Raw genomic sequence first — 18,652 nt, 5'->3', positions numbered from 1 at the left:
TACTCATTAACGAATTTCCTTAATTTATCAAACAATTTTATCTTTTATTGACCAAGATCTATGGATATGTTTTTTTCTAATGAAAAGAATGTTACATGGCTAATCCCAGAACTGAGCCAACATCTCTGAGAGGTTTGTATTTGACTCAGATGACACTGAGTTGGGAAGTTATTTTGCCCTTAGGAATATCCATTTGAAGTATCAGGTATTTTTGGGGCATATACCTAGGAGTGGCATTACTTGGTCATAGGTATACATGTTTTCAGCCGTAATTGATACTATCAAGCAAGTTTCCAAAAGAAAAAAAAAAGTGTGTCATTTGTTTTAAAAAATAGTTTCTGCTAAAACTAAACATTTCAGATCACTGTGACCTAGTAAATTCACGTCTGGTTATTCACCGAAGTGTGCACCAGGACATATATAAAAGAATGCTCATAGAAGCATTATTTAAATTCGCTGAAATTGTAAAGAATACACATGTGAATCAACAGTAACCAAAACCAAACCTAACCCACTGCTGTTGAATCGATTCCGACTCATAGCGACCCTATAGGACAGAGTAGAACTGCTCGATAGCATTTCCAAGGAGCACCTGGCCGGTTCAAACTGCCGACCTCTTGGTTAGCAGCCTTAGCACTTATCCACTAGGCCACCAGGGTTTCCGAATCAACAGTAGAATGGATAAATAAGAAGTGGCATATTCATGCAACCGAATACTGTATGAAAATACTATACGAAACACATAGGTGGATCTCACATATATAACACTGAATGCATGAAGCTGGACGTAAGAGTGCATACTGAATGATTCCATTTATATGATGTTCAAGAGCAGGCAAGTTAATATGATAAAAGGCAGATTAGTAGTTACTTTGGGAGATAGTGGTTAGGTTGTTGGTTCTGGATGGTGGTTATATTGAGCTATACACTTAATTATTGTGCCCTTTTTGCAGGTTATAGTTCAAAGAAATGTGTTACAAATAATATGCCAGTTGTAGGAAATAGTTCCCATATTTGGAGTAAGGAAACTGGATGATAAGAAGAGTGGGGAGGGAATTTCATTCATTTACTTCACAACGTGTCACTTATTCTCTTTCCTAAATTGAGTGTTTCTGCATCAGGGACTTGCCAGCTCAGCCCCCAGATCCTCTGAGGTTCACAAACTTCTTGCCTGGGGCTCCTCCCGCTCGGAGGCGGGTAAGGACAGATGAATACAGGGACGCAGTGTGAGAGGGAGGACTCAGCTCCCCTCCAGTCCCTCACAATACACGAGGAACTGCAGAAATAAGAGGAAAGCTGTGGGAAGAGTCAGGCGCTAGTGGCTCAAGCTAGTGCCCCTTGTTTCAGCTGTGGCGCGCTGGACAGCGCCAGGGTGACTTCCGCTCCTCGCGGCCAACGGTCCAGCAGGTACTTTTCTTAATCCCAGAGGTAGAGATTATCGTTCACCAACCGACTGCTCTCCAGTAGAAAGGAGAAACAAGCATTGCGGACGAGAACGAAGACGCAATCGCTCTTTTTTTTTTTTTTTCTTTTTTAAATTTGTAGCCAACAGGCGCCAACGCTCCCCTTGCAGAACTGAAGCACCTGAGCGCGTGCACAGACGTGGCTTCTTCCAAAGGCGGCAGCGTGACGCGTTCGCCGGGGCAGTAAACTTGCGGGGACCGGAGAGAAATCCATTAAGCCCAAGTCGTGTGCGGTGCACTTATCACCGGACCTGGGCGCCTGAAAACTCCAGAGGAGTCTTCTGGAATGAAGACCATGCCTTACAAGTCTCTTGCCAACCTCTCCCTGACCGCAGGCGCCAATCACAGCGGTCTCGTTCCGGGGGTGTCCGAAAGGGATCTTCTGCCCGCCCTGGATCGGACCACCACGGAGTTGGTGATCCGCTGTGTGATCCCGTCTCTCTACCTGCTCATCATCACGGTGGGCTTGCTGGGCAATAGCGTGCTGGTGAAGATCTTTATCACCAACAGCGCCATGAGGAGCGTCCCCAATATCTTCATCTCTAACCTGGCCGCTGGAGACGTGCTGCTGCTGCTTACCTGCGTCCCGGTGGACGCATCGCGCTACTTCTTTGACGAATGGATGTTTGGGAAGGTGGGCTGCAAACTGATCCCAGTCATCCAGCTCACCTCCGTGGGGGTTTCCGTGTTCACTCTCACGGCCCTCAGCGCCGACAGGTAAGGACATAGAAAAGTGGTGGAGAAGGATGCAACTGGACCAGAAAGGAGAGAGAAAAGGCTGAGAGGGAGATGGGAGAAAGAAGGAAAAGGAGGTATCTAGGAATTAGAGTAAACTCAGTTAAAACAGACTGGAATGTGAAGCTTGGAAAAATTATGGTAAGAAAAGTATTTAAAAAAAAGAAATTCCATTAGTTTGGAAGTAGCTTTAAAACCTTATATCCTGGTGTTCCCTCCCCCTTCAGGAATCTTTATTAGTATCTTTACTTAGTTGCAAAGAAAAGTTGTAGATCAAATGTGTAACAGTGCAGATATCACGCAGAGGCTTCTTTGTGTGTGTGCCTATAACTTATAACCTTAGAAGTGTACTTTTCTTATTCAGTGGGATAATAACCTAATAGGTAAGAATGTCTGCCTAATATTAGGGAAATGTTCAGTTTTGATTTTCTGCCCAAATAATGGAAACCTCATTTACACTTTTTAATTGTATACTACTATTTTTGAAAGAAAGACATCTGGCATAATAAATTTTTTCAGACAGTTGATTTCACACATTCTTCATGTTTAATACCTAAAGTCAAGTGATACACTGTTTTTCACAAGCAGGTAGGTACCATATTTTAGTATCTTAAAATAATGCTGTAAAAATTTCAACATCTTTGATAGTAAATTTGCTCTTCACCTATTTTAAGGATGTGAAATGCCGGTGATTCTACCTTGCAGGTCAACTAGTTCAAGGAGGTCATTTCCAGGGGAGGACATCTAGGCTCAGGGAACTTTAGGTCCTTCTGGCAGAGCTGTGAGAAGAATCCAAACCTTTAGATTCTTGGTCCAGTGCCAGGATCCCAAGCTATAATCATGCTTTGGGTCATTTAAGCAGGAGAGAATGTCTGGGATTGGGGTGGGGGACAAAATGTAGAATTAGGCATCTTTGCATGGAGTTGGTGGTCTAAATCCCTTAGAGAGGTTGACTTAACAGTATGTAGAAAAACAGTGTAATCTGGAAAATTAAGGTGGTGAATTGCTCTCCTCCCCTTTAAATTGCATACCAACTTATTAATGAAAAATGAATCTGGATCAAAATTTCCCGGTACTTGCAATAATACCTTTATATGACTTCAGCACTGAAGAGTTAATATTCATTTAAAGAAAGAGAATATTCAATACATAGTTGAGAGTTTTTATCCTTTAAAACTGAACACTATTAACTTTTCAATTTGTGCAATATACTCTCTAAAATCACATCCCTGTAAATTGGGTGCCTCGATGTTATTAACCTCATTTTGTTTACATGATGCCATTTCTACTACTTTTTAAAAAAAGTTTTCTTTGAATTTCATAACTAAAATGTGACTTTTTAGTTTAACTGCCCTTTTTATGGGACATGTTTTAAAAAGAAAGCTGAAATATTTATATTTAATGATTGGAATCAAACTTAATGAATAGCTATCACTACACGAGTGAAAATGACCGTCATTATGCTTTCTTTTTAAAACGTGTCAGTAGCAAGACCCAAGGCTTGAGTTTATGTCACACCAGTTTTCTCAATCTATTGTTATGGAGACACACTGGTAAAATTGTCCTGACCAAGGTCAGAGAAAATTCTGAGCCACATATCATTACTGAATTTCTCTATTTCTCATGTGTATCATATACTTTGAGAATACAACATGAATACTGAAACAATAATAATGACAGAGAAAGGTGGGTGGCTTCTGCTACTTTGCCCATTTGGCTGCCTTTGTCTATCGGTGTGCTTTTTGGAAATACAAATTGAGAAACCTGAGTCATTGGTGACTGAATTACATGATGCATTCAGATATTCACTTGGAATGGTTTGAAATGGTTTATTATAGGTTGTCTACATTTCTGCTTTTCTTCTAGAACATAGTAGTCAAGTGTTGATTAGTTCTTAATCTCCTAATATTTTATCTTACCAAACGTTTTGATTTCTTGTGGATTTGGAAACAGTTATAAGTTGCACTTAGCACCGTGCTAACGCTTCTGTGTGAGTTTATAATCCTCCCAACAATACTATAAAGTCAGCTCTGTTAGCATTATAACCTTTTTAAAGTTAAGAACTCTAAGGCTTAAAAGTAAGCAACATTTTTATGATCTTACAGCTAGCAAGTAACGGAGCTACGATTTGAATCCAGTTCACTTTCACCGTTAAGCCTTCACTTTTCACCATTAAGCCAGATTATTACTTTCCCAGGAATAGGAAATTACTAGTGGTCTTTCATAATTAACAGCATACTGAAAAGTTAAACTTAAAGCACTCAAAAGTGAAAAAAAAAAAAAAAGCCTGGAGGGGAGATGCAAAGCTTATTTAGTAGAGTGAAAGAACATCATAAAATGTAGCTGTAAAAAAGAAAAAGAAAAAAAAAGCAGCACCTTGAATTCAAAATGAAGCAGTAGTTGTAGCAACAAGAAAATTCAAGAAAAAAACCATTATTAAGGAAAAAAGCATGGAGCTTTTAAAAAACAAATTAAATTGTTTATCTGACCAGAAACCGTATCCTCATGGGATGCCTTAACAGTTGAGTCTTTGCCTAAGGAAATAAAGAAGTAGGAAAGGAACAGGAGGAGAAGTGGATTTCAAAAAGCATGTCCCAATGTGAAGTGGCGACATGAGCGTTACACATCACTGGTGACGGTATCACTGGATGGCAGAGACTGAAACAAGAAACACAATAATTATGAATCTACCTTGAGACCTAAATATAAATCTACCTTGAGGCCTAAATCACCTGGTTTCATATGGCCAAAAGGTGATACAGGTGACATTTTATGGTACTTGTGATTATTAGTTCCTGACTTTTCAAGCTCTTTTGAGGACTTTCAACTGATACATCCTTGGGAAAAATCATATGTGTCTGCTCTAGGTTGACGGTGTTGGCCTTGGAGGCATATCATAATCAATATGGCTGGAGGAGGGACAGTGCCTGATCTGAAATGGTGATAGTGGTATTCTTAGTTTTTCAGTTTGCTTTTATGTTGATAGATTTTTTGTTACTATTTTGAAAAATTTATTGTTTTTGCTTGTTCAAATTAAACAGCTGATTTAAAGTATTTCTATATCCTTTATTGTATCATGTTTCTAACAGTTTTATACACACACACACATACACACACACACACAGACCTATTCTCGTCTTCCATCATGGTATATTAGGGTACATATGCTGTGACATGGGCTAAGTAGGCCCCATCACCCATATTTTGCTTATGTGCACTGTTACAGCTATCTTCCTCATTACTTATTCGAGAGGATGGATTTCCAAACTTAGAATGTTATTTTTTTGGCTCTTGAGGACCTTTTGGTCTCTAAAGACCCACTATTAAAATGCAAATAACTTTTAAGAATGGTGTTCCCTTCTTTCCTTCATAGAAAAAAAAACTTACAGAGTAGTGTTAAAAAATTATAAACTTTATAATTTTAAGTAGTCACAAATATAAAACTAGGTATCAGCTCCTTATTCTTGTTTCTTATATAACTGTTAACTAAAATGCATTTATAAATTAAAGAAACACAACTATAGAAACAATAAAAATGAAATTAATATTAATATGCAATGTTAATTATTAGAAATTAAAAGTCAGGATAGTCAGATTTAATTCCAGAAGTGAACAGTGGACAGAGCCTTGAATCATTAATGTTATTTGGATATTATATTAATGCAAACAGATAGTCTCTTCAGTATAATTATATGCCAAAGTACAGTATAGAAACAGATTGACTATAGATCCTATGCCCAACGCCTAGAGCTAATAGGGTTTTTCATCAGCCTCTCTCCAGTGGTGAGAGGGAGTGCAACTACCTGTTCACTGGTTTCTCACCAAACCCCTGAGACTGGAGCTCAGGTCCTAGTTAACTAGCTGTCCCAATAGGAGATGCTTACTTCTTTGGTCCATAGCCCTGGATGGTACGCAGAGAAGCCCGTGTCTCTCAGCTGGTGGCAAGATTGGTGCTCAGTGTGTTCTTCCTAAACTCTTTAGGAAAGTCCGGGCTGGCCACACATCCCAAGAGAACAGTTCACACTCATCCTACAATAAGCCATGTGACCATGGTGATGATTTATTTACTTTCAACTTGCGCCAAAAGAATTTAAGTCAGGTTAAAAATAAAGATACAAACAACAGGCAACAGGAATCAGAAAGGGAGGAAGACCAGAAGTGGGGAAAATAAAAGTTGTACTTTCACAGAATGTGAAAGATAAATTTGCCTGTGAGCTTTATAGCTGCCAATACAAAAGGAAAATTTGTTTTCCATAGCAATTGCTTAGTTGTTATTTTTATATAACCATAGAAATAGGATGAACTGTAATTTCTTCCCTTAATTTATCAGTTTTTAATGTGAATTTACATGGTTTATTCTTGGAGGCTGTTAAATTAGATATCTTTTACTCTTTGATCTCAAACATTTCTAGTTTATTTCCTTATCCCTTCTCCTTAGAAAGAGTCTCAGAAGTGAGAAAAGAATCTAGAAAGGAGAAGTTGTATAATTTCAGAAGGGAGAAGGAATCCTAGAAGGGAGAGGTTGTGTAATTCTTGCAATATTCATAATATTGCCATGTTTATAGTTTATAAAGCTATACTCAATAGCTTTATAGTTTCTGAAGAGCACTTATCTACCTCAATCTAATACCTGTGTGGCACACCATGAGTAAGGAGGGACCACAGCAAACTGGGCTTTATAGCATTTGGTATTATTCCAGCACGTGTTATGCTCAAGTGTTTCACTTAGAGAAAATTATAAAGCAACAAAAATTACATGCCCTTAAAACAGAATTTTCCTCACTTTCAAGTTATGAAAAATATGTTCCACTATAGAGCTGAGAGACCTTAGAAATGATCCTATTATCTCCATCTTTTTTAGTACCGATAAATGAGAAACTCAAAGAGGAGAAAAGATACTAGTAATTAGTGGAGCAACTGATGGTCAGTTCAGTTCTCTGACATCACACTGTTCCATATTTATTCCATACCACACAAGTCTCTCATATAATAATTTATGCTAGTTTTACCTGGCTTACTTCTCAGTAGAAACAAAACAGTTCCAAGATATACCTCTGAGTCTTTTGCCTGTAGTGATGTATTTGAGTGGGAGGGGGGGTCACTTGTCTGCTGAGCCATGAGGGCAGACAGTGAGGTTCCACAATCTTCCTCTTGGTATTTTCCACCAGCACTACAGCACCTATTTGTGGTCTTGTTCTGAGCAAGTTCTTAGTCAAATTTTCCTGGAAGAGTCAATGCTGGTATGAGAAGCAGCTTTTTTCATATGAACATTCTTTGACTATTTCTTTTTACTTGACATATGCCCCAACCCAGTTGCGGTCGAGTTGATTCTGACTGATAGCGACCTTATAGGATGGAGTAGAATTGCCCTGTAGGGGTTCCAAAGCTGTAATCTTTAAGGGAGCAGACTGTCACATCTTTCTTCCCTGGAGCAGCTGGTGGGTTTGAACCATCTTCCTTTCAGTTACCAGCTGCACCACTAGGGCTCCTAATATATGTCCACATTAAAAAAAAAATTATGGAAAAATATATGTGATATCTTAAATTACAGAAAAGAAGAAAAAGAGAACCCCATGACTGAAACAAATTGTCCGGTTCTCTCTCCCAGTTACAAAATTGCTAAGGTGTTGGAAAAAGAATTTCAATGGCAATCTCATTTCATAAACAGTATTTATTTTCTATAGATTACTGTTGTTAAGTTCTGTAAGAAAGTTGGGGAAAAAGGGGAAGACAGTTTAAAGAAAGAAGATAGGAAGGGAAGAGTTTGAGAAAAAAAAAGTTCTCTCCTGTCAAGCAAGTGGGATTACCACCAGACCAGTCAAGAACTCTCAACATATCTTCATTTTGTAAAAATCTCAGAAGATTGTTTCTATAAGCAACTCACTGTCCCAATTCCAGTCCATGATATAGTCAATATTTTTCACCAATACCATAATTCAAAGGCATCGATTCTTCTTTGTTCTTCATTCTTCATTGTCTAGCTTTCCATGCATATGAGGCAATTGAAAATACCATGATTTGGTTAGGTTCACCTTAGTCCTCAAAGTGACGTCTTTGCTTTTTAATACTTTAAAGAGGTCTTTTGCAGCAGATTTGCCCAATGTAATACATCTTTAATACATCATTTGATTTCTTGACTGAGGATTCCATGGGCATTGATTTTGGAGCCAAGTAAAATGAAATCCTTGAAGACTTCAATATTTTCTCCCTTTATCATGATACTGTTTATTGGTCCAGTTGTGATGATGTTTGTTTTCTTTATGTTAAGGTGTAATCCATACTGAAGTCTTTGATCTTCATGAGTAAGTGCTTCAAGTCCTCTTCACTTTCAGCCAGCAAGGTTGTATCATCTACATATTGCATGTTGTTAATGGTCTTCCTTCAATTCTGATGCCCATTCTCCTTCATGTAGCCCAGCTTTTTGGATTATTTGCTCAGCATACAGATTGAATAAGTATAGTGGAATGCTACTACCCTGACACACACCGTTCCTGATTTTAAACCATCCAGTATTCCCTTGCTCTGTTCAAACACCTGCCTTTTGGTCTATATACAGGTTACTCATGAGCACAATTAAGTATTCTGGAATTCCGATTGTTTGCAATGTTACAACCCTAACTTGAGGTAGTTTGTTGATAACATATATATATATATACACACACACATACGTACATACATACACACACACATATACACACCACCGACTGCCAGAAGAATGACCAAATCTGTTTTAGAAGAAGTACAGCTAAACTGCTCCTTGGAAGCCAGGATTGAGAGACTTTGTCTCACTCACTTTGGACGTGCTATACCAAGGGACCAGTCCTTGAAGAAGGACATCATGCTTGGTAAAGTAGACCCAAAGTAGAAGGTCAACAAAAATAGAGGAGGACCCTCAATGAGATGGGTTGACAAAGTGGCTGCAACCATGGGCTCAAACATAGCAACAATTGTGAGGATGGTGAGGGACTGGGCAGTGTTCTGTTGTACACAGGGTCGCTATGAGTCAGAACCGACTCGATGGTACCTAACATCAACAAACTCAAATTAATCCTGAAACTGGTATTATCCTATTTATCTCTCCATGGGAACAGATTTCTTTTTGTATATTCTGTTATAATTAATAGTTTTTTTCCTTCCTTCCTCCTTTCTTTCTATCTTTTCACCTTCCTTCTTTCTTCAACACTTATTGAGTGTCAATAACTTGCAGTGATTCAAAGGTGAATAAAACGAAGTGAGATTAATGACATTAATGAGTGTATATCCTATTGGTGAGATAGATTTAGTACAATAAAACAGTAATTTGCAATTGTGAAATAATGAACAAAGTTCCATGGAATTACAAAGAAAGGAACAGTTATCATTTATCTTGGAGAATTATAGTAGAATCAAACTCATATCTCCAAATATATCTCATTATTACTCCCCAATCTTTCTCTTTTTGGGGTAAATAACCTAATATCCTTTATTCTTTCCCAATAGTACTTTATTAATCATTTTGTAGCTCCTTTAAAACTCATTCAAGTTCTATATGTACTTTTTCTTCCCTTGGAGTTGAGAGCGCTTTTCTGGAAAGAGTTGGTTCAATATTTAGTATTAAGAGATAGTCATAAGCTACATTTTTATATTTAATTCCAATATTTTTACTTTTTAAAAAATGTGGGAGTTTTAGATTACATTTTATGTGACCAGTAGATTATTTTTAGGTCTTTGGAGAACTCTCATCCCACCACAAATACATTCACAACCTGGTAGTTGGAAGGTTCATTTGTTCATTTTCTATACAAAAGGACACATGTATTCATTACATTTCTGTTATTTTTTCTTGTTTGTTTCCACATGATCAAGGTTATTTTTCAAAGTGTTTCAAAGTGATAGCCCAGCTTTATAGTGCCAGGCTCAAGCTAAATGAGTTGTCTCTTAACTTATTGATCTAATTATTGATACAAAATATTCTGTGTTATTAGGTCCATAGCCCAATGAGTACTGCTGATTTATTGTGGTTCTGGGCAGTAATTTCTATTTCTGATTATTCATAAGTCTTCATGGTGACTAGGAATAAACACCCAACCTTTACTTATTCCTAGCACTTCCCTTGATTCATCTATTTGTCACTGAAGTAATCTTCATTTTTCTCTTAGGCAGAAATGTTTTTCAACTTTCGGCATAGACCTTTACTTTCTTTTATTATTCCTGGAATCTTGGGGCAATATTTTGAAAATAAACATTTTAATGGTTGCAGTTTGATTCAAGTTAATTTTTGAAAAGGATTACATTTTTAGAGAAATCCACACATTAAAAAATCTCATTGGGATCCAGTGTGTTAGATGGTATGAAATTGCAGTTTTTAGAAATGACTTAAAAGAATATGAAAAGTTACTTTCTAGCACTGTTAAGGATTAGTTTCTCCCCTATAAGAAGATAATGAAATTGAGAAAACATAATTACAGATATAAATTAATTTTTTCAAGTTGAAAATAGCATTGGCTTTAAAAGCATAAAGAGATTAAATGCTTAAAAACAAATATATGTGATAAAGCATTTAAATCTTTAGTTCCATCCTCTGCTAAGCATTAGAGTTGAAAAACACAGAATTTGAAGTCACAAGTTCTGAACTAAGTCTTCTGCTTACTGGCTCTGTGATCATTTGAACATCATTTAATATCTTAGTCTTTATTAGCTTTTCTGTGAAATGGGAACACTAATCATTTTTATTGAGCAGGATTATTGTATCAAATGAAATAATGTGAGAGCACTTTTGAACTGTAGATTGCTGTGCAACTATTTCCGTCACATTATCTGTGCGTCAGAATGGCAATGACTCACTAATTCAAATCAATATTTATTCACAAGTGCAGGTAATTATCAGAAATTAAGCATTTAAGTGGTGAGCAAAATTAGCCTACTATGAAATTAATGAAGATGATCTCTTTGCCCTCTATAACCTTTCCCCAATTTCCTTAACCATAGGCTGGTTAGTTCCAGCCTGCTGCCTTTATCAACGTGACTTGTTAGTGTCATTCCTTCTTCGTGAAACTCACCTATTATTAAAGGTATATGGTTTAACGGGTTAAGAACGAATGGATTTTTCCAGGTACAGAACAAATAGAGTTGCTTACACCTCTGTAATCCACGCCATTATTTCTTATCCTTTCTAAAGTCACACACTAAATTAGGAGCCCTGGTGGCCCACTGGTGTTCAAACCTACCAGCAGCTCTGCGGGAGAAAAGACCTGGTGATCTCCTCCAGTAAAGATTACAGCCTGGGAAACCCTAAGGGGCAGTTCTACTCTGTCCTATAGGGTCGCCGTGAGTTGGAATTGACTCGACAGCACACAAAAACAGTTCTCATTCTTTCCGAAGTCATAATTCACTAAACACATTTTTTAAAAAGTCATTTATACTTTTAGACATTCTGTTATATTATTGAATGATATCATTAATATCACAAAAGTTTGCTAAGATAATTTAAAAATGACTGCAGCTATACATCTCTACAAGGAATTGCCAGAAGTTCAAGCTGGATTCAGAATAGAATGTGGAATGAGGGATATCATTCCTGATATCAGATGGATATTGACTGAAAGCAGAGAATTCCAGAAAGATGCTTACCTGTGTTTTATTGAGTACACAAAGGCATTTGTCTCTGTGGATCGTAACAAATTATGGATAATATTGCCCAGAATGGCAATTCCAGGTTGCTTAATTGTGCTCATGTGGAACCTGTACATGGATCAAGAGGTAGTCCTTCTAATAGAACAAGGAGATACTGCGTGGTTCAAAATTGGGAAAGGTGTGTGTCAGGGTTGTATCCTTTCATCTTACTTATCAGTATTATGAACAAACAATCCAAGAAATTGGACTATATGAGAAGAACAGAGGATCAGGAGGAAGAATTATTAATAATCTGCGATAGGCAGATAGCACAACTTTGCTTTGCCAAAAGTGAAGATGACTTGAAGCACTTATTGATGAAGGTCAAAGATTAGAGCCTTCAGCATACATTATATCAGAAGGGGAAGAAAGGAAAATCCTCACAACTGGACTGATAAACAACATCATGATAAATGAAGAAATTGAAGTTGTCAGTGATTTCATTCTCCTTGGATCAACAATCAGCAGCCATGGAAGCAGCAGTCAAGAAATCAAACTGCACGTTGCATTGGGCAAATCTGCTGCAAAAGACCTCTTTAAAATTCTAAAAAGCAAAGTCACTTTGATGATTAAGGTGTGCATGACCCATGATCTTTTTAATTGTCTCATATGCATGTGAAAGCTAAATAATGGAAAGGAAGACAGAAGAATTGATGCATTCGAACTGTGGCATTGGTAGAGAATATTTAATATACTGTGGATTGCCAGAAGAACAAACAAGTCAGTCTTGAAGAAATACAACCAGGATGCTTCTTGGAAGTGTGGAGGGTGAGACTTGGCTTCCTTACTTTAGACATGTCACCAGGAAAGACCAACCTCTAGAAAATAACATCATGTTCGGTAAAGTAGAGGGTCAGAGGAAATAAGGGAAACCCTCAATTAGTTGGATTGACACAATAGCAGCAAGAATGGACTAAAACATACTAATGGTCATGATGATGGTGCAGGACTGGGTAACAGTTTTGTTTTGTTATACACAAAGTCGTCATGAGTTGGGGCCATGAGTTGGGGCCGATTCTGCAGCTACAACAACAGATACATGGTAACATATAGATATTTAAAAACACATTTAGTAACTTTGTTTAGAATAAGTTTTACTGATGTAAGATAACATACTTTAAAATACTGTGTGACATATCAGAAAGAGCAGGCATCTCATTCTGAAGCACTGGGCTTCTGCTGAATCGCAGTGTTATACACTCTAGTGAATAACTTCCCATTGCACTAGAAACCCTTGCAGAAAGCCTGTGGAAAAATGCTCACTTTCACAATCTTCTTGAGAGGTCGTTTCTAAACCTAACATATGCTCAGAATCACCTGAAAATCTTATTAAATTGAAGAATCCCAAGTTTCACATCCTAGAGACCCTGCTTCTGTAGGTCTGCAGAGAAATCTAATATGCTTTGTCTTTATTCAGTTTTCTAGATCATTCTGAAGACTGATACAGCTTGGGCATCACTAGACTAGATTCTGTCTCCTTTCCTCACCTCCATCCCACGTCAACCTGATGTGAAAATACCACCACCCTAATCTACCAAAAGTTCTCTTAATAAGTTATATCCTTGTTGCTCAGAATATACTTCCATTATTAACTAAGCAAATGTTTATTGAATACTTGCTATGTGCCAGGCATTGTGTTATGTACTATATAGATACAACAGTGAACAAGACACAGACTCTAGGTTCAAGGAACTTTTTTCTTAACTTTTAGGGAGAAAGTTTTTGATGGAGGTATAGCATTAAATAAAATTGAACTATAAAGACAGAATATTGTTCTGTTTCAGTCTTTATAATAAGATTATGGAGAAAATTTCAGTCTGGATTAGATTTAACATCTTAGAAAACAAAGTTGAAATCCTGAGGCTCAGAATTGATAGAAGAGTGTTAGGTAGAATTCAATAATATTATTTTCTTGGAAATTTTATGTTTATGGTTATTATCTGTCTAGCAATTACAATACTGATAATTAAAAAAAATAAAATTATTTAAATAAAAATATTCAATTAATGATACATGTGGTACATGTAAATTTGGAAAAACTCATAAAAGAAGCAAGCAGATTACTACCATTTGGGAAACGTCAAATTAAAACATGTTCCCCTCTCTGTCTACTGTGCTGATAGTTGGAACGAGAGACCTTAAGGTCTTCCATTCATACAAAACAGACAGAGGAAAATGGAGCATTTGCAAAGGCTAACTGACTAAAGTGCTAACGACTGAAAGGTTGGAAGTTTGAATCTACCTGGAGGTACCTCAGAAGAAAGGCCTGGTGATCTATGTCTGAAAACTCAGCCACTGAAAACCCTATGGAACACAGTTCTACTCTGACACACATGAGGTCATCATGAGTCAGAGTCAACTTTATGATAACTGGTTGTTGGTTGGTTGGAACCTCTCTCTCAGCAAGCATTATAGATTGAATTGTGTCCCCACAAAATACATGTCATAAATCACACTATGTTGTTGTTGTTGTTAGGTACCATCGAGTTGGTTCCGACTCATGGAGACCCTACGCACAACAGAATGAAACACTGCTCGGCCCTACGCCATCCTCACAATCATTGCTATGTTTGAGCTCACTGTTGCAGCCACTGTGTCAGTCCATCTCGTTGAGGGTCTTCCTCTTTTTTGCTGACCCTCTAGGTTACCAAGCATGGTATTTTTTCCCAGGGATTTAATTCCTTTTGGGAATACAGTTTTCTTTGTTATGTTAATGAGGTAGTATTACTGTAGGGTATATTTTGGTCACTCTCTTTTGAGATATAAAAAACAGATTAAGCAAGCAGCAATAAAGCAGAGATGGGGCAGGATAGATGTCATGCCACAGAAGATCACCATAATCACCAAGGAATAGCAGCTTAAAAGAGATAAGGACCTTCCCCCAGAATGCACAGAGAAAGAAAGCCTTCTCCTAGACGTGGCACCCTGAATTCAAACTTCTAGCCTCCTCAGCTGTGAGAAAATAAATTTCTGTTTGCTAAAGTCACTCGCTTGTGGTATTTCTGTTAAAGCAGCATTAGATAAGTAAGACAGCAAGTAAGTTTTTTTTTTTTTTCAAGACAGTAATCGAGATTTATCATATTCCCAGGTACAGAGCCATCGTAAAGCCCATGGACATCCAGACCTCAGGGGCAGTGACGTGGACCTGTGTGAAAGCCGTGGCCATCTGGGTAGTCTCCGTGCTGTTGGCAGTTCCCGAAGGAGTATTTTCTGAAGTGACACGCATTGGGAACCTAGAAAATGGCAGCTTCACAGCATGCATACCCTACCCTCAGACAGATGAGTTACACCCTAAGATTCATTCAGTGCTCATCTTCTTGGTCTATTTCCTTATACCACTCATTATTATTAGTGTTTATTATTATCATATTGCAAAGACCTTAGTTAAAAGTGTACATGATCTTCCTGGAGAATACAATGAGCATACCAAAAAACAGGTAAGCTTGGTGTGTGTGTGTGTGTGTGTAGTACGTTGGTCAGGTCCAGCAATTGCTATTTTTTGTTCTACTTCATGGGCTCTGAATACAATGCAGGCTTAGAACAGAGTCAGGGGTTTCCCTGGGGCCTGCACTGTCCTTTACTAGAGGAGATGTTGGGGGAGTCTCTAGTGTGTGGTAGTTTCATAGCTCTGAAAATGCTCACTCAGGTCCAGCCTATTTCTTGTCTGGGCCTGTGACAAGGCCTAAAATTCCACCATTAGAAATTAATCTCTTTGAACATTTTTCTTGAAGTGCAAATATATGTGCAAAGAATAACACAGTAAATGAGGGTTTTTCACATTTTAAGTATAAATTTAATTACTAGCTCCTCTCCGATTAGCCCACCAGAGAGGGTAAGGAACCTAGAAGAACTCTGCAGCAGGAGAGAACTCTAGGACACTGTATGGGACCTGGGGATGGAGTGTGGGTGGGATGGCACAGCTGGAGACTCTGAGAATAGAGGATAGCAGGCAGGAAGGGAGTATGATCAAAAGGTGGGCCGGTGCCGAAGAAGTACTTACTTGGTCTAACTCAACTTTATAACTTTATAAAGATTGTATATAACTAATTTAAGAAGAACATAATGTCCCTTATTCACTCTTTGTTTATTAAAGAATGTACAGTACTAATTCAGATAAAACCGATGGTTTTAATTCACAAATAGACTGAAATACTGTTCCTCTAGGACAGAGTGTCAAGTTGTTTATTTTGTGCACTCCTGGAGAGGAACTGCTTCTAAAGATTTCTGTGGGTGAACAGAAGCTATGTGTGCCTGTTCCTCAATTTAAAGGCGAAAAATTGAATCTTAGATCATGGAAATTTGCTGGATGTATATGGAGTTACCTGCTGGGGCTTTGAGCACATTAGCAGCAGCAGAACCAGGTGAAGGTGTCTTGTGTGGGTGGAAGTCTCCCTTGATCGAAGTCCATCTCCATCAGCAACCCACATTTGCTTTAAAGGTTTAAAAAAACAACCAATCATTAAGGTAATTATTAGATAATTTAATGTATTTATTATCCAAATATATGACATCACTGAAGCCAAATGCCCAGGTCATACACTCACTAAAAAACAAAAAAAAACAAACCTGTTGCTGCCAAGCCAATTCCAACTCATGTGTCGCCACAACGCTTTATAATTTTACACTCACTTCTTGTTTTCAGAGGCCTGTGATCCAATATGTATTCCAATTTGGGTATTTGAGGTTTTGCTTTGATTTTTAAGTTGGGTTTCTCCCCCCTCTAAGTCACTTCCCTCACAATGTCAACGGTCTGCCTGTCCATGTGGATCTCCAAGTACAGATTGCAATAAAATTTGTGTCCAGGCTCTATGTGCCAGAGAGGACACTGCTTAGTAAGAGACATTTCAAGTTTGACCTCCTTAATATTTCGTTTGCCTAGCATGCCACAGGGATACATCTGGAGTCCCACGTTCTGCTTGTTGACCTAGAGCCCTTTTCACTTGCACCTTGGTTTACTTCCCCAGCCGCCACTCACTACTGCTCTTCAACGTCAAATCTGTTCCAATCCTAGCCCTTTTCCACTCTTTCTGGCATATTTGAGTTGACTACGGGTTGTTTTAGCTCAGAAAATATAGTGTTGCCTACCATCAGTATCTTTTGACAAATTGTGTTTTCATGTTTATGTTGCCTTATTTAAGTATTTAAACAAATTAGACAAATACGAGCTGAATCTTGGATTCTACACATTAGTAAATGATTTTTAGATTAAAAAAAGATTAATGTCCAATTTGTGAACTGTCTATGTATCACATTGTTGAAGACCTTTTTATAAAACAGTATGTAAATTTTATGAAAAAAAAGAACATGTATTTTTATTTTTAAATTTACCTAACACAGTAATGTTGACAGGATTGACAGTTACAGCGGATCCTTTTGATTTACATGAGTCAGGAGCTTACATCTTAAGGGCGGAATAAGTGTTAAAAAAAAAGTTATGCCTTATTTTAATCTATTTTTCCTATTTAAAACACTTCAATTTAAAAAAAAAAAAAAAACCTAAGCTTGAATATATACTATGGCTCATTAAGTCATTGGATTTAATAAAAATAGAAATTATTTGAATTTATACTAAACACAGAAAGACTTAAAAAAGGAAAAACAGTTAAAAATAAGAACAATTTTTTTAAGATCATGGCTTTAACATGTGCAACAATAGTGTTTATTAATAATATAAGGTGCGTAGGTGGTGGAAATGATTTGCTGACTGTCCAAACCCACCCAGTGGCAACACAGAAGAAAGACCTGATTATCAGCTTTCATAAAGATTACAGCCATGCAAGTTCTGTGGACCAGTTCCACCAGGTCACGTGTGGCGTTGCCATGACTCAGAATCAACATGATAGCAACAGGTTTGGGGTTTTTTTAAAAAAAAAATTTTTATTATTATTAATTTATCATCTAATCTTGTATAAGCTGTCAAATATTTTTAAATGAAAATATCATAGTGACCAAAGTAAGCCTTATTGAACTGTTAAAATCATCACTTTAATGAGGAAAATACATAGTTTATATAATTTTGGTTGCATTTTCATTCTATGGTGTTATTCCTTTCATAAGTGTCAGATGTGAATGTCTCCATTTTGATTTTATGCAAATGTTCCCTTATTTCCTCAGATGGAGACACGGAAACGGCTGGCTAAAATTGTGCTGGTCTTTGTGGCCTGCTTTGTCTTCTGTTGGTTCCCAAATCACATCCTTTACATGTACCGGTCTTTCAACTACAAGGAGATTGATCCATCTCTAGGCCACATGATTATCACCTTGGTTGCCCGAGTTCTGAGCTTTTGCAATTCTTGTGTCAATCCATTTGCTCTTTATTTACTCAGTGAAAGTTTCAGGAGGCATTTCAACAGCCAGCTCTGCTGCGGAAGGAAGTCCTATCGAGAGAGGTCAACCAGCTACCTATTCAGTTCTTCAGCAGTGCGGATGACATCTCCGAAAAGCAACGCTAAGAACGTGGTGACCAAGTCTGTTTTACTAAATGGACACAGTATGAAGCAGGAAATAACACTGTGATTCTGGCCATTCAACTCACGACCTAGAAACAACTTACTAACTTTTCTATCTCTATTGAGCAGAGCAGAACTAAACAATTTTCCCATTCTTACTATTGCTTAGCCATTTGGGTATTGCTCACATTAAAAATGATTCAAAAATGCAGTCTAAAATATGTATAAATCAATATTGCTTCGTGATTTAGGCTATTGCTAGAGCCAACTCTAGTATATTTACCTTAAATTTGTTTTATTCTGAAGCATGAAATAAATTCCAATATCGACTCAACTATTCAATGAGGGTAATTC

At 37.5% G+C, this 18,652-nt stretch overlaps 1 protein-coding gene across 1 annotated transcript; it reads left to right on the top strand.

The window, feature by feature from the left end:
• Positions 1–1,758: 1,758 nt before the first annotated feature.
• On the top strand, positions 1,759–18,404 carry NMBR (neuromedin B receptor). The gene is made up of 3 exons (XM_003403986.4): positions 1,759–2,180; positions 14,938–15,286; positions 17,964–18,404. The coding sequence occupies exons 1-3, from the start codon at positions 1,759–1,761 to the stop codon at positions 18,363–18,365; spliced, it is 1,173 nt and encodes a 390-aa protein (XP_003404034.3). The 3' UTR covers positions 18,366–18,404.
• Positions 18,405–18,652: the final 248 nt, after the last annotated feature.

Source organism: Loxodonta africana, chromosome 1 (assembly GCF_030014295.1).
Source record: "Loxodonta africana isolate mLoxAfr1 chromosome 1, mLoxAfr1.hap2, whole genome shotgun sequence".
NCBI lineage: Eukaryota > Metazoa > Chordata > Mammalia > Proboscidea > Elephantidae > Loxodonta > Loxodonta africana.
Note: the sequence above shows the minus strand (reverse complement) of the source record. Positions and strands in the feature narration are given on the sequence as shown.